Raw genomic sequence first — 16074 nt, forward strand, 5'->3', positions numbered from 1 at the left:
GATATCATTAACAATTAAGATTGCTTCATAACAATTTTTGTTATCTTTGCATAGAATAATGGTTTGTATCAGGGCTACAGCGTGTTGGGAAGTGTCTGTGGTTAGTTTGCTGATACACTGTTAATGAGTCAGTTTACTTATAGAATAATCCTCTAATTGCCTGTCCTTTGTTCAATAACTCTTATTATTATTATGACATCTGAAAAAAGTCAATAAGAACCACATGCATACTACCGATTTTCCTCCAAGGAGTAATTTTTGAAAAAGTTAATGTACTGTGTTTATTCCAGGTCTTCAAACAAGTGTTTCTCAGTTTTTTTAAACGTAAAAGTCTTATGACTGCTCACTAAAAATTCTGATACAACTTTTAGAAGGGGACAGCTCAAAGTATTTAAAGTACTAGTATTTTCTATATATCCTCAAGAACCAAAAAGATAATGTGCTGCTGTTTTGTGGTATATGTTAAAAAGAAAAAAAAAAAAAAAGCAGCTTTAATGTTTGTTTTCAAACATAAATATGTATAATTGCTTTGCTTTTTCAATTCACTTATTTCTCCCCTTTCTCGAGTTTTTTTTTTAATATGCATCCCCCTGTGCCATTACACCACATGAAAATCATTGCTCTAGACTTTGTGTTTCTGTTGGATTGAATCAGTTTTTTTCTCTTTTTTACAGCATGAATATATCACAGGTTATTCAATAATTTCACTATTCAAGTTGTTTCCACCTCTAAATCACTATAAATAATGCTCCAATAAATATTGGGTTTTATTCAGTCAAAGATGTATTAGTAGCAATCCATCTCTGCTAGACCTTCTAACCATATAGACTCTTAATTTTGAGAATTCTGTTCTTGCATCACTCCAGTCAAGGGCAAAGTCTACCTTAACACCCCAGAATATTGTCCTTGTCTTTTAGAGGTAACCATTTTTAAATCAAAAATGTATTTTTTTAATAAAAAATGTGAAATGATCCTAAGGCTGTGTTTTTCAAATTGCCCATTAGTAAGTCATGAAGTCATTTTAGAGAGTTGCTATCAGTGTTGTTTGAATGAAATAGGATAGAGAGAATAGAAAATATCAGGGAGCATCACATGTAGTAAAATAGAATTATTTCATAAAACTTTGAGTTGAGTTACAGACCTATTTACACTTGTTTATAAATATGTGTGTACAGGGTCCCATCATAAACTGTACTTTTTACTGTGGTTCACAATGAAAAATTTTTTAAAACATACCATGAAAGTTGTTTGAGAAAAACACTGGAACCTTGGAAATAGTAATTGGTCATGAGGAAGGTATGCAGTAAAGGGTTGTGTTCAGTTTTGCATCTCCCTCTTGATTCACCTGTTCCTCGCAGTTGGAGACATGTTTTCCCACATACCATAGAGCACAGCTAGTGCTCATGAGGCATGTGGGAAGTGTCTGAGGACTACAGGCCCAGCTTCTCACTTCAAGAACCTCCTAAACAAATGCTTTCTCTCTCTCTCTCTCCCTCTCTCTCTCTCTCACCTTCTCCCTCTCTTTCCCTGTTTCCAGCTGGATGCTTCAGTTAGGTCCATGGACTTTTAAAAGAATTTGGAAGAAATCATGAACATTCCAGGTGTTTATGACAGAAATGGATCTCTGTGATTCTCTGATATAACACTCGCTATTAGATAGGGAAACCGAAACTCAGAGTAGTAAAGCTATGCCTTCTGAGTCACAGAGCATTAGATGTAAAACTAAAAGAAGTCACCAGGTTTCCAACCCTGGGATTTTAAAAAATTATATAATTAATTTGAAATGTAGGAAAATTTGAAAGCACAGATTAATAAAAAGATGAAAATTATAAACATTCAAACTTTTTTTCTTTAAAGAATGAGATTATGAAAAAATCTAGGTGACCTTGGGTTTGCTGATGACCTTTTAGATATGTCACCAAAATCATGATCCATTAAAAAAAAACTGATAAATTGGAATTCATTAAAATTAAAACTTCCCTTTGAAAGACACTTAAGACACACATAGAGAAAATCTTTGCAAAACACATATCTGATAAAGGACTGGTATCCAAACTATACAAAGAACTTTTAAAACTCAACAATACAAAAACAAAGAATCCAATTTAAAAATTGGCAAAAGAACTGAACACCTCACCAAAGAAGATATGCAAATGGAGAATAATCATATGAAGAGATGTTCAACATCATATGTCATTAGGGAATTGCAATTAAAACAAGATACCGCTACATAACTATCTAGGCCAAAATCCAAAACTCTGACAATACCAAATGTTGACAAGGATGTAGAGGCAACAGGAACTCTCATTCATTGCTGGTGGGAATACAAAACTGGACAACCACTTTGGAAGACAGTTTGGCAATTTTCTACAAAACTAAATATACTCTTGCCATATAATCCAGCAAATGTGCTTCTTGGTATTTACTCAAATGAATCGAAAACTTATGTCTACACAAAAACCTGCACACAGATGTTTATAACAGCTTTATTCATGATTGCCAAAACTTAGAATCAACCAAGATGTCTTTCAGTAGATGAATGGATAAACAAACTGTGGTATATCCATACAATGGAATATCACTCAGCATTAAAAGGAAACGAAGTATCAAGCTGTGAAAAGATATGGAGGAACCTTAAATATATACAAGTATTACAAGTGAAAGAAGTCAATCTGAAAAGGCTACATACTGAATGATTCCAACTCTATGATATTCTGGAAAGGACAAAACTATGGAGACAGTAAAAAGATCAGTAGTCAACAACAAAAAACAAAAAGCCCAATTCAAAAATGTGCAATGGACTTGAATAGACATTTCTCCAAAGAAGGTATACAAATGGCCAATAAGCACATGAAAAGATGGTCAACATCACTAGTCATTAGAGAAATGCAAATCAAAATCACAATGAGATATCACTTCATACCCACTAGAATGGCTATTATTAAAAAATAAGAGGGGCTGGCCAGTTAGCTCAGTTCATTAGAGCATGGTGCTGATAACACCAAGGTCAAGGGTTTGGATTCCCATACTGGTCAGCTGCAAAAAAAACCAAAACTGTTAACAAAAATAAAATAAGTGTTCTCAAGGATGAGGAGAAATTGCAACCCTGGTGCATTGCTGGTTGGAATGTAAAATGGTGTAGCTGCTGTGGAAAACAGTTTGGTGGTTTCTCTAAAAGATAAACATTGAATTACCATAATGCTCCAGCAATTTTGCTCCTACATATATACCCAGAGGAAAAGAAAGCAGGGACTCAAACAGATACTTGCACACCAAAGTTTATAGTAGTGTTATTCACGATAGCCAAAAGCTGGAAACCACCCAACTGTATGTCAACAGATGAAAGGATAAACAAAATGTGATATATACATACAATGGAATATTATTTATCCATGAAAGGAATGAAATTCTGACACATGCTACCAGATAAACCTTGAAAACATTATGCTAAGCAAAATAAGCCAGATAGATGCAAAAGGACAAATGTTGCATAATTTCACTTATATGAGGTACCTAGAATAGGCAAATTCATAGAGACAAAGTGGAATAGAGGTTACCAGGGTCTGAGTTTGGGGAGGGGTGAAAAGGGGAGTTATTGTTTAATAGGTATAGAGTTTCTGTTTGGGATGATGGAAAAGTCTTAGAAATAAATAGTGGTGATGTTCATACAACTTTGTGAATGTACTTAATGCCACTGAATTTGACACTTAAAAATGGCTAGAATGGGAACTTCTGGTCAAGGTGGCAGGATAGATGGTCCCCAGTGTCACTCTCTCCCACAAATCAACCAATTTACAACTATGAAAAAGCAAGGACAGCCAAGCTGGGGCTGCTAGAGCTCAGGGGAAGAGGAGGAGAGACCTACGGAGTTCATGAAGGCAGGAGAAGGCACAATGAGAGAAAGAAAGGATCATTCCCACCATTTTTAGCCTCAGCTGCTTCAAGGCTGGCCCTGGTGAGTACATGGAGCAAGAGCTGGCAAAAGCCACAGCTGTGCCCTTCATATGAAGTTGCTTGGAGGCAGCAGGGGAGAAGAGGGCCTTGGTGGCCCCCAGGCCAGCAAGACCACTGACAGGGTTCCTGTGGACCCACATAGGAGTGAGGAGCCACTCAGAGGGCAGTGAGTCATTGCAAGGGACCGGCAAATGGCCCATCCCATGGGAAGAGTTTGGAGTGCAGGCAGGGGGAAGATGGACCACCAGAGGAACACTGGGCACAGCATGGACAGACGATCTGCCCTCCAATCAGCACAGGCCCACTCAATGTAGACTGGTCAGGAATATAGAACCACACGGGGTGCAGTTTGCCAAAAAGACTCAGGCCCAGACCAGAGTTTCTACCCAACCTAGTTGTACCAGACCTCACAAGACCAGGAAGTGCTTACAAGGTCAACAATTAAAACCTGAGCTGCAGAAAAAGTTTCCCCAAAGAATCAGCAGCAAAGAAGCATTTTAGCTCAACTACAGGGCTCAAATGCTGGCTCCCTTAGTGTTGCTTTGCCTCCCACAGATTTGTCACCCCTTTTCCCCTGGGTGATGGAGCTACAAAGGATTACTCAAAGCCCATCTCTTCTGAGCAGTGAGAAGCCCTGAAGGGGTTAATCTCCCAGAACCCTCAAGAGAGAGGCATTCCTTCTATTTGAGAAATTAACCCCGAATTAGGGTTCTCTTCTTGCATTTATTCTCCAGACCAGGAAGTTACAGGAAGAGAACATAGGTGGGGTTTTTACTAAGTATAGTTTAACAAGTTTAACAATAGAAGCTGATAACATTCAGCAAAACAAGCAAGGTGACATACTGTAATGAAATTTGCAAGAAGTTAAGTCGATCCACCAACAAAAGCTTGATCTTAGCAAACATTCTCTCTCCTTACCGCAATTTCCCAGTATCTATACATATCAATCAGTAACCTGTCTGTCCTTTGAGCCAGCAACCTTGCTGTGCTACAGTTCTTTATCTTACCACAGAGACTAGCCTGGGGAAAAATTTCATGTCTTTTGCAAGGTTAGCATTTTATATGTACTTTTAAGAAATTAGGCTAAACCTGAAACTGCAGGGCTTGGGAAAACCAGACCCTGTGAAATACATTTGCTTTATGTATACTCCACACCTTAGGAAGTTTCCTCATTTTAGAAGTAAAAAAAGGACAACAAATTAGTTCCAGTGCAGAGTTTAAGTGGTGAGAACAGCAAAGAATCCAACACAGAACTGAAAGAAAAAACAAAATACCCACAGATCAGAGACAAAGTTTGATATTAACCAGTAAAGGTCTAACACCACCAAACCCCACCCCCCATGACTGCACCCAGCTGAGCCATAACCACCAGGCTGCCACCGGAAGCACCCAGGCTCCCTAGCCAGGGCAGTGAGGGGCCAAGGGCCTCAGCCATGACCCCCTAACATCCACAACCAGCCCAGCAATGACCACCAAACCACTACCAGAAACACCCTGGGCTTCCAAACCTGGGCAGTGGGAGGCGGAGGGCTTCAGCCACACCCCCGACATCTGCATCCATCCATCACTGGCCTTCTTGCTCCTTCTAACAGGCTAGGCATGCTCTAGCCTCCAGAAATCTGCATTAGCTATAATTTCTGACTGGAATACTTTTCTTCAGTAATTCATGTGGTTTACTCTCTCATCTCCATCTAATCCTTGCTCACACATTAATTTCTTAGTGATACCTGACATGAACTCCCTGTTTAAAACTATACCCCACTTAAGTCTTCCCTAACCCTCTTACCCTAATTTTTTGCATATCTCTGGTCACCTTCTACATGCTATATTTTTTCCTGTGCTTCTTTTGTCTACCTCCCTAGCACATTCCCAATGTAAGCTCCTTGGGAGCAGATTTTTTTCCCCCTCTTTTGTTCACTGCTATAATCCCAGTATAAACGTGTCTGGCGTATAGTAGGTACTAAATATTGTTAAAGGAATGAAAGAATGAATGAGTGATTCCATCTCTTCTCCAGCTGGGCAACCTCATTCTGATCCTTCAAACATTGTAGCGTACTTTTTAAATTATACTAGGGTTTCCCCAGTGAGTCGCTGTACTCTGACACAGCATGCCATCTGTTTGACACCATGTTTTTGCTCCTGTTGTTTTCTCTATGTGGGGAAGCCTCTCTACTCCCCACCTCCTGCCTGGCTAACTCTGACTCATCCTTCGAAACTCATCCTATATATCGCCTCTTCCAGGAAAATTTATGTTAACATCCCCCAAAACTAGATTAAATATCCTCCTATGTATTTTCACCTATTTCCTCTAACCAGCTCTTATCATATAGCTTATGATTTTTATATGATTGTCTATCCCAGAATCCATGAGCTCCATGACAGAAGTGATTGTATATTGTTCACTGTTGTATCCCTAGTGTCTGGCATAGGGGCTGGCACATAGTAAGTCCTTGAATATTTGAATTGTGAATGCAAGACTCAGTTCAACATCATTTTTTGTCGTGATCCTTTTTGGGGTCTCCTCATCAACTAACCTTCACTGTAGGAGGGATTCATCTATGCAGCTGAAAGGCAGTGGAGGTTAGAACAGGCAACAGAACTATAGCAGGTTCCCAAATAAGTTGCTCTTAAAGATCTCAATAACAACAAGGAAAAGACAGGGGAGATTCTATCATTTTTTTTTTGACATCTGTCATATTAGCTGTGTGCTTCTGATAAACACGAAAGTAACTCCTCAAGGAGGGAGCGCTGCAGCACTCTTAAAAACCTTCACTCCAGATTATGGGCATACTATCTTCATGTCCATATTGCTCCTCTGGGCCCAAGCTCACCAAGGAAAACCATGATAGAATTCTACCCTGACCTTTACCTTCAATGCACTTTAAACAAGGGCCTTCCTTCTCTGCTCAAGGCCCTTTATCCACAGTCCAGTGTGGGGCTGGAGGGAGTCCTATGGAACGGAGACCCATCTGAAATGAAATATGGATTTAAACTCCTATACCACATGGGAAGTACTTTCTACCTCCTCTACTGTCTCTACCACATAGCACATTGAAAATAAAGAGGCATGAACAGGTGGCTTTTTGCTTAGAGGTATAGAGTATATTTGGAGAATGCCCTGCGCCACCTTCATGTTAATGGAAATGGCAATGACAGTCTTTTTCAGGGGGAATTCAGAGGTTTGGGAACCTATGAACTCCTTTTGCTTGGAATGGGTATTCTCCTTATATAAACCAGTGCCTTTTGCTGATGTGAGAGTTGAGGCCTGGGATAGATTTCCTGGTTGAGTGGCATAAGTCAGCTGAGGACAGAGTTCGGAGCCGTTGTGGGAGTGGTACAGGACTCAGTATTGGCTGGACTGAAGGGAGTGTTGCTAGAGCTGATTTTCTAGGCACTGGGGGGCGTCGCAGAAGGTCAGGCCCTCATCCTCAGTAGGGGGAAGCTGGGCCTCCTGGTCCTTTGCTGTCTTCTTCAAGTTAGCTTCCCCCACAGGGTCTTTGGTGGGGGTTGGACATTTCTGAACCTTTTTTGTTCTGGCTTTGGTAACTGTCTCAGCCTTAGAGTAGAGAATGGATTCTTCAGGTCTTTGACTTTTCATTTCAGGGTTAATCCAGTGCAAAAAGAGCTTCATCTCATCTCCCAAGCCAACTCCTGGAGCTTCTAGAAGGGTGGAGCTCATGTGAACATGGGCTTCCCTTATCAGACCCTGCAATTCTTGGTCCTGGGAAGTGTGGCCTTGCAAAGTTTGGCACTGCCAAGTGTTACCCTATGAAGTCATGGCTCTGAAACATTTGAGCGTGAAAAGTTTGGATCTAAAAAATGTGGCCCCTTCAAATAGTGGACGTGCAAAATTTGGCCCAGCAAATGATGGCCCACTAAGTTGGCCCTGTAAGGTCTGGCCCTTTAAAGCTTGAGCACCCCCAGTTAGGCTTTCTCAGGAATCCTTGTTTAGATAAGGTCATTCAGCTTACTCTAACAGCCTTGCAGACCATTCTTATCTGGTCATTTTGCCCCGGGTAATCCTGGAGGATGCTCTGGGACCTCAAGGTGAGGGAGAAATTGATGAAGGTACTGGCATGGAATAGCAAGCTGAGAGGTTAGAGATGGTGGCTTTACAGATCCAGACAGATCCTTGCTAGTTTCTGTTCACTCAAGACAACAATCATGGCTAACCTAAAATTCTACCTGAGGAAGATTCTGGAGAAACATTTAGCTAGTCAGGGGCTCTGGGGTTCTGCTTAGAACTACCCCTGCTGTCCCCTGAACCTCAGTAAAGTGGATATTCTCTCTGGTTGGGGAGAGCCCGAATACCACACCCCCTTAACTGTGATTCCCTGCTGCTTTTAATTTCACTGATCCTCTCTTTCCTCTGCTGGGGTAGGGAATTGTCCTTACCTTTGCAAAGGCCTGGACCAAGGGGCCCAGGGTTCTTCCAGGCTGGGTTGTTCACTCTGGCCTCCAGCTGAACACAAAGTACCTGGGCCTCTGTCATGTCACCACTGGGTTGTGAGAACTCAAAGGCCCAGTGGGCAGAAGAACCATGGAGCACTGCTCCAGAACTAGGTTGCTTTTGCCTCTGCTGCACTGCCTTTAGCTCAATTGCAAGCTGTTCTTTTAGGCAGACCTTTCTGGATCTGGGTCACATGAGATGCCTGGTGGGATAGGGAGTTCCTGGTTGTTTAGACTCCTAAAGGACCCCTAGGTGGAAATATTCTTTGGGGTGGCCACAATTTGTTACTTGGACTCCTTTGTCTTTATGAGACTTCCCAAATATATCTCTGGGAATTTCTTTTTCAGGTAGGAATTTAGTTTGGCTAAGGTGGGTGCCTTGAGTGATTAGGGGTTGTCAGGATCTGTCGGGCTCTCTAGAGGCACTATCTCCATTCACTTGTACTTCAACGTGGAACACTTGTACACTGTCTGTACAAGTCTCACTGGCATCTTGAAAGCATGGCTCAGGACTTTTACATTGTTCTTCAGATGAGATTGAGTCAGAGCCTCTGATGGGCCCAGGTCCCACCTCTGTAATTACAGATTGGCTAGTGATTTCTGGGGCTATGACTTTGGAGAGAGCCACATAATAGAGAGCAAGCAGCCCTGACAGGAAGACCAAAACTTGTCTCCAGTCTCTCAGTGGTTCCCTGGGACAGAGCCCAGGCAGCTCAGGGTCATCAATAACAGCATATGGTCAAGGCCTGTCTGTATTCAGGGTGTCCCATCCTGCTCTGTGTAGGGTCTGATTGCTTCCTCCTTGATTAGGGGTTTGCTTTCTATAGGACAGGGTAACCAAGTTGCTGCCAAGGCCCCAGGAATGCTGCAGAGCCAGTGATTTGCAGTCCCAACAACTATAGATGTGGGCCAGGACGATGCCCTAGCAGTTATTTCCCGCATTTGTAGTCTGTGTGGCTCTGCAACATTGCCTTGGCCTAAGCAAGCAACTGTGGACTGGCCCTGCTGCCACAATGAATCAGTACAGGTCACTATCCCCACTAGTCTCTGGAGCTGCAGGCTGGGGGATACTCACACAGGTCAGGGATGTGCTGCTCCAGGGCAGGGGTTGCTCCTCAGCAGGGGACAGGAACAACTGAATAGACTACTAGATCTTTCAGGACAGACCCTAGCAGTGGTAAATCAACCTGCTGTTTCAACTGCTTTTGGAGGTGGAACTCCAGTAGCATCTTGGCATGCCCCAGGAGAATGCTACCTCCTTCCTGAGGACTGAAATGGGCTTCCCCAATCAGGGAGGGTCCTGGGTCTGGTGGGACAGGCTGCAACATGTCTCAGGGCTTATGTTGTATGGTTCTCTGCATCTACAGAGGTCTCTGGATAATAGCTGACAAACCCAACTGAAGCTGGAGCTGCCTCTACAGCAAGTGCCACTCCAAAGCTTCACACTTGGCCAGAGTCAGAGATGGGACATTGATCTGGGCTTGTCCATGGTCAGGTGGAGAAGCCCAGATTTGGGAATGTGGGGAACAAGGTAGGACTAACTGAGGTGGAGGAAATTTTAGGCAGTACAGAGATGAAGAAGAAATCATTGAAGAGAAAGGGCCCAGGGATTCCCTGTTGTGGAGAGATCTCTAGAGGCAGACCAGGGGTTCATTGTGCAGAAAAGAGAAACCACAGAAAGGTAGCTGCTGATGTCACACTAAGGCCTCAGTGTGTTCCCCAGGCAATGGACAGAGGCCACTTAGAGCTGGAAGGTGGGAGAGGGTAGAGCCAGAAACTTGGGGTTTGGGATTTGCTCACAGTGTTATTTCTGCTCTGGGTCCATAACGGGTCCTTCAAAAACTCAGAAAGCTTGAATGGACTGGCTGGCCTGCCATGAACCCCAGAGTCAAGGAGGTGAAAGCCCATCTTTTAAACAGAGGCCCTAGAGGTAGCACGAAAAGAAATTGTTTATCTGCATTTACAGATCTCTGTAGAGACGGAGAACCATACAACATAAGCCCTGAGACATGTTGCAGCCTGTCCTACCAGACCTAGGACCCTCCCTGAATTGTAGGATGAAAGAAATTGTTTGTTTTCCAGACTTTGAAAACATTGGGAGCAGTGTGGTACAAGCTGCCACAGGAACTCCTCCACAGATCTTGTGAGCCCTCAAGTGTGGAAATGCATGCATTTATATCCTTGTACTTAAAGGTACCTCAGGGCCTGTTGGATATAGGATCAGCACTTGAAAGGAATGCAAGGTTGTAGGGAATCTGGTATTCAAGGGCTGCTAACCTTGGTTCTCCACGACAGATTTGGAGTTGTTCTTCCTCCTCTTCTGCTGGTTCACAGGAATCCCAGACTCCTCAAGGCTTGAAGAAGACAGAGTTCTCACATCCTGGGACACATATGGCACTTGAAATTCCTGCCCTAACTGGAGGTAATTAGCCCAGCAATCTTGGACATTTACTGTACTGGTTGACTGGGCAGCTGGCTGGGTTAAGGATTTCTGATCCATTAATTGTGTTAGTGTTGGGGTTACAGATGCCAGTGAAAGCTCTCTGGGGTCCTGGGAATGAAGCTCCAGACTCTCCTCAAAAGACACACTAGACATGGATGAAATCTCTATGCAAAAGGAGCCCTGCAATGGCCCCAGTAAAGTGGGGGAGATTTCATTGTTCTCACCCACCAGCAATTGCTGAATCTCCAGAGCCACAGCATTGCAGGTTTGGCAGCAGGGATCTGCACACAGGAGCCACCGCACACTTCCCTCCTGAGGAAGCCAGCCCTGGCTGGGAAGGGAAACATGGCAACTGTTAATGATGGAGTGACATCTGCCTCCTTGGAAGCGTGTAGCCTGGGGATTGACACTGGTTTTTTCTAGTCTTGTAAGTCCTGGGACCTACACTTCTTTGGTGTCCTACCCCTCTGCTTTTCTTCCTAAGAAAATGCCATTTGGCAAGGTATGGTGGGTGGCTGAGGATCTGGAGCTTGTTGGGCAAGGTCTCAGACAACCCATGGAAAGGCATGGCTGTCAGTGAGGACTGGGAGCTGGGGTCACTTCTCTGTTGACCTTGTCATGAAGCTGAATGAGGAGAAAGGAACCAGGCAGATAAGGGAGCCAAGCGGTTAGCTGATGGGGCATCACTGGGAACATCACCAGGTAGAACTCAGATCATCTGAGGCTAAGAAACCTGAAGCCTGGTATTGAGTACATCTAAACTGTGAAGCATGAGGTCCTGTGGGAACTCTCCATTGAGAGGACTATGGGATTTCCCTGCTGCTGTACCCAACATCTCTTGGGAATCAATCCCATTCTCCAGAAATCATAAGAAGAGTACAGTATGATAGGCTCCTGTCTGAGGTCTGTCCCGGGAACTGGCCTCCCTGAAGACAGAACCAGAGGAGGTAATGTCAGCAGGGTCCAGCCAGACTCAGAGGAGTCTGCGCTTGAAGGGGTCTGGCTGTAAAGGGAATATGACAATGATGTCTTCTTTATGCAAAATCCACTCTCTTGACTGGATTACTTGTCTCACAGCTGAGAGCAACCCCGTATAGAGTCTTTTATAAATTATGCTCTAGTCAAATCCTGAATTCCAGAACTACTGTGACTCTAGCATAGAGTAGAATTAGGGAACTCTTCCCTCCTGAGATGTCTAACCCATCCCCCCACCCCCTGCTCTGGCAACCCCCTGAACCAGTGAGCCAGCACCCACTGTGTATGTCTCCCTCCCATCCGTTATCCCTCTCCTCATCCCTGCCCCAGGCCAAGCTGAGAAATCATCACAGGCCAGGCTGAGAGTTGGGAGAATGCAAAAACCAAGAGATCACCTTTTCATGGCAGAGAGCAGCTTCTGCAGCTTCTTAGCTTCTTCCTGGGAAGTTCTCTTAGCTGAGGAACCAGGAGACAGTGTTACATGGAATAGGAGAGAATTCAGGGACATCCTATAGGAAGCAGAAGGCCTTTGAATGAGAGGAGACTGAAAATACCAAGAGGTATTGTTCTAAGTAACATCTGTGTCCAACGTAATGATTTACATGTTTGATCTTCACAACCACACTGTGAGTGAGGCAGGATCATCAGTGTTATGCCCATTTTATGGAGAAGTAGACTGGGTGATGAAATGACTTCCAAAGAGTTGTAAAACTTGTAAATGACATAGTTAAGGCCTTCTGCCCTAGTTTCTCATTCTTCACTCTCAGGAGGGTAAAATAGAGAATTTCAGAATGTTCCTAGGCTCTGATTTCCTACCCAAGGAAGTCTTCTGTGAGAAGCATCATTGGGTACTGGATATTGTCATTGGATACTGGAGCCTTCAGTGGTTAGAGCACCTGGCTCCTGGCACTAGGGGTCATAGAGGAACAGGATCCATGGCAGCCTCGCCCAGAGTGGAAGGAAATCAGAGGAAAGGCTGGGACTTTACCTTTTGAAGTTCTGTCTCTAGACCTTTGTTTGAGTCTTCGGTGATTCTTAAAGACAAAAACATTAGAATGTGAAGTTAGGACACCATTTTCTTTTCATTTTCTAAAATGAAACAAAACTCATAAACATTTCCAAGTGTTTTTTGTGTATTCCCATTTTATATTCTTTTCTACCTTTCCTTTTCATACTCTTTTTCACCCTAACATTTCCCTTCTCTGCTTATTTCTGACTCACTTTGAGGCTCTTCCATACTCTACCTGCCACCCCCATTCCCTGGACAAGCCCTGTGGGGAGTTCAGGATGAGACAGAAGGAAAAGTAAAACAGATCACGAAGGATGGGTGATTCTAGTAGCCACTGGACTTCAGTCACCAAAGACCCTGAGTGGGCCCTAACCAGAATAATCAAATTGGGGAGCTGTTCTGGGATCCAGTGATGAAAATCTCATTTTTAGAAAAAGCAAAAGGTTAGGGTAACAGGAGAAAGTGAGGGGATGAAATCTTGTTTGAGGCTTATCAATTCAGTCATGGTCATAGTGTTTCCCTACCTGGCAATGGCTCCTGTTTGGTCCCAACCTTAATTTTTCATGGCTCTTTCTCACTTGCCAAATAATTAACGCAATAATGCAGATGGAGCCATAGGTGTATAAGGGATATCCAACATCCCACAGAAAGAAGGTAGGACTGAACATGGTCTAAACCTCACTAGCCATCTCTATCCAGGCTTCCAGAGTCTTGGAACCTAACGCCTCCAGATTCTAGACCTTGTCATCTCTGCCTCACAGAAGATGAATCCAGACCAACTGACGGCATCATAAAGGCCTCCTGTTCTGGGAGGCAGGGACAGCATCACAGACTTTTATCTGTCTTAGAGAAGCTCATGTGGTGATTCAATGTTCAGATAAGAGCATCTGTGCCTGTATGGGCTGCAGAGCCTGGGACAGAAAGTGCCAAGGTCACAGGCAGCATAAATACTTCCATGCTGTCTCTATTCCCTATACCCTAGCGACTCAGCTCTCTCCATTACTACAATAATCTGGAACCTATCCCCAGATAACTAAATCTTTATGTACACTGCGTGCCCTGTAAGAGAGATAGTGGCTAGGTCAGAGGGACTCCATGAACTATATCATCTTTACTGGGAAGATAGCTTAAAAAAAACACACACACAAGAGGATAGGGCAGGCATCATATTGTTAAGTCTTGGAAACAGATTTTTTTTGATGTCACAGAAAATGATGGGTGGTTAATATCAAGAGGTTTAGGAAGAGGACTGTGTGATGTGTCAAGAAAAGGACAAAGCTGCTGTCCTTTAAAATAACTTTTTTTTTTTCACTTTTCTTCAGAGATTCTCATTTTCGTTTTTTTATTTTATCATTACACAATGTAAACATTTTTTGTAGCCCTTTACCAATTTCTTCCTAACCCCTCCTCCCCCACCCCCTTTCCCACCTCTGGTGTCCTCAGTTTTCTCCTTTTGAGAGTTCAAGGAATTATTTTAAATACCCTCCCTCCCTCCCTCCCTCCCTCCCTTCCCTCCCTCCCTGCCTCAGCTCCTACCTATGAGTGAGGACATGCAGTATTCCTCTTTCTGAGAGTTAAAGGACTCCTCCCAGTCTATGTGGTCCAGCTTGAGACGGGTAGGAAGACATTGTAAGTATTACCTTCCATGGAGGCATGTGAATGAGGCTCACTTCTGGAGTTTTGTCCAAGGCTTGATTTTCAAGAATTGCCTTTACAGATCTTATAGCATCTAGTCTATTTGTGGAAGTGGGTTATTGCCAAGATTTTTTATTAAGGGCCACAAACTTGTGGCTCTTTGGTTGAGTCCGTCATGGTTGGAATGTGTGACTGAAAGAGTGTTTTATGAAATTTGAACACCTTCAGGCAGAGCAGCGTTTTTTCCCATTCAACCTGAGTACCTACCACTCATGTCCACTGATTCATAGCCCCTGGTGGCATTATGGTATGCCTTCAGCACCCTAGGATTTCCGAATTTCCTTGAGAAGTTCTTGCCCTATTAAGAGTGGCATTAGGCTCTAAATCTCTGAAAGGGCTATTTGGTTCTTTCTCCAGCATTCAGTCCTGTTCCAAATAGGAGTGGTAAGCATTCAATATGTGCTCAACCCTAAGTCAGATAGTGTCAAGGGTACAAAGACATTTGAGTTGTATTGCCTTCCTTCACTCAAGAAACTTAAAAATCTAGTTTCAAAGACAAGACTAAATCACATGAAACAAGAGCCAGCCTTACCAAGGGCTGTGGAAGGGGGAAATAGGGAGTTATTGTTTAATGGATATAGAGTTTCTGTTTAGGATGATAAATAAGTTCTGGAAATGAATAGTGGTAATGCTTACACAACATTGTGAATGTACTTAATGCCACTGAATTAATTGTACAGTTCAAAATGATTAAAGTGGTAAATTTTATGTTAAGTATATCTTACCAGAATCAAAAAACAAACAACCAAAAGAACAATCATTAGCACGAGAGGTTTTTTTACTATGTATAAGGAATAATATTATGAAAATGACTTGACAGAGAAATGGATTCTTGAATGTTTTTCTTAAGTGTCCTTCTTATATCTACAAAAACAAAATAGATCCTTACATCAAATATAATTTCAGAAGAGTCCACTGGAAGATGTGATGAATTTGAGCCATTTCAACATTTTTCTTGAGCTTGCAAATTTCATAATACAGAAATGAGAAGACTTTTTTAACCAAAGACCATCAAATGACAGGTTAACAAAAATCAGTTTTAAAAGTAGCTTGCATCACATTTTTAGTAGGAGGTCAACATACCTATAAAGTACCTTTAATCTTCCATTACATTTGCTATTCCTACCTAACCAGCTCCTGCTTCCTGCAGCAGCCGCTGCCCTCTATGCTGCTGCAACAGTGCTCAGTCTCCAGTTACCCTGGCATCTTGCTCCAGGCAAAATAACCACATTCTGCAAACCTTGGGCCTGCTACAACCAATGTACTATTTACCTCACAGATAACCCACAGCCACTGTCATCCTGCCAAGCCATTAAAACCATCTACTGCAAACTCCTCTTCAGCAACTCGCCCAACCCATGCTCCTCTGTCTCAGAGCTGAGAAGCTAGAGCCTCGTGCTGAGCCAAAAAAATGGTTTTATGCCTTTTTGCAGAGTAGGCCTTTAATACTGATTTGGTTCTCATTGACAGAGGGTGCTTGTGAATAGGACAGTGGGATCATTGTCTTCCAAGGGCACATTGTCTTCCATCATTACAAGGGCACATTCAT

At 43.0% G+C, this 16074-nt stretch overlaps 1 protein-coding gene across 1 annotated transcript; it reads right to left on the reverse strand.

Annotated features, from left to right (window-relative positions):
• Positions 1–7327: 7327 nt before the first annotated feature.
• On the reverse strand, positions 7328–13498 carry LOC103598430 (putative family with sequence similarity 205, member C protein). Its single transcript, XM_008582421.1, has 5 exons — positions 13355–13498; positions 12810–12855; positions 12217–12277; positions 10681–11177; positions 7328–7614 (listed from the first exon to the last, which is right to left on the reverse strand). Exons 1-5 carry the CDS (start codon positions 13496–13498, stop codon positions 7328–7330), a joined length of 1035 nt encoding a protein of 344 aa, XP_008580643.1.
• Between the last annotated feature and the right edge of the window lie 2576 nt (positions 13499–16074).

Source organism: Galeopterus variegatus, unplaced genomic scaffold (genome assembly GCF_000696425.1).
Source record: "Galeopterus variegatus unplaced genomic scaffold, G_variegatus-3.0.2 Scaffold2606, whole genome shotgun sequence".
Classification (NCBI taxonomy): Eukaryota; Metazoa; Chordata; class Mammalia; order Dermoptera; family Cynocephalidae; genus Galeopterus; species Galeopterus variegatus.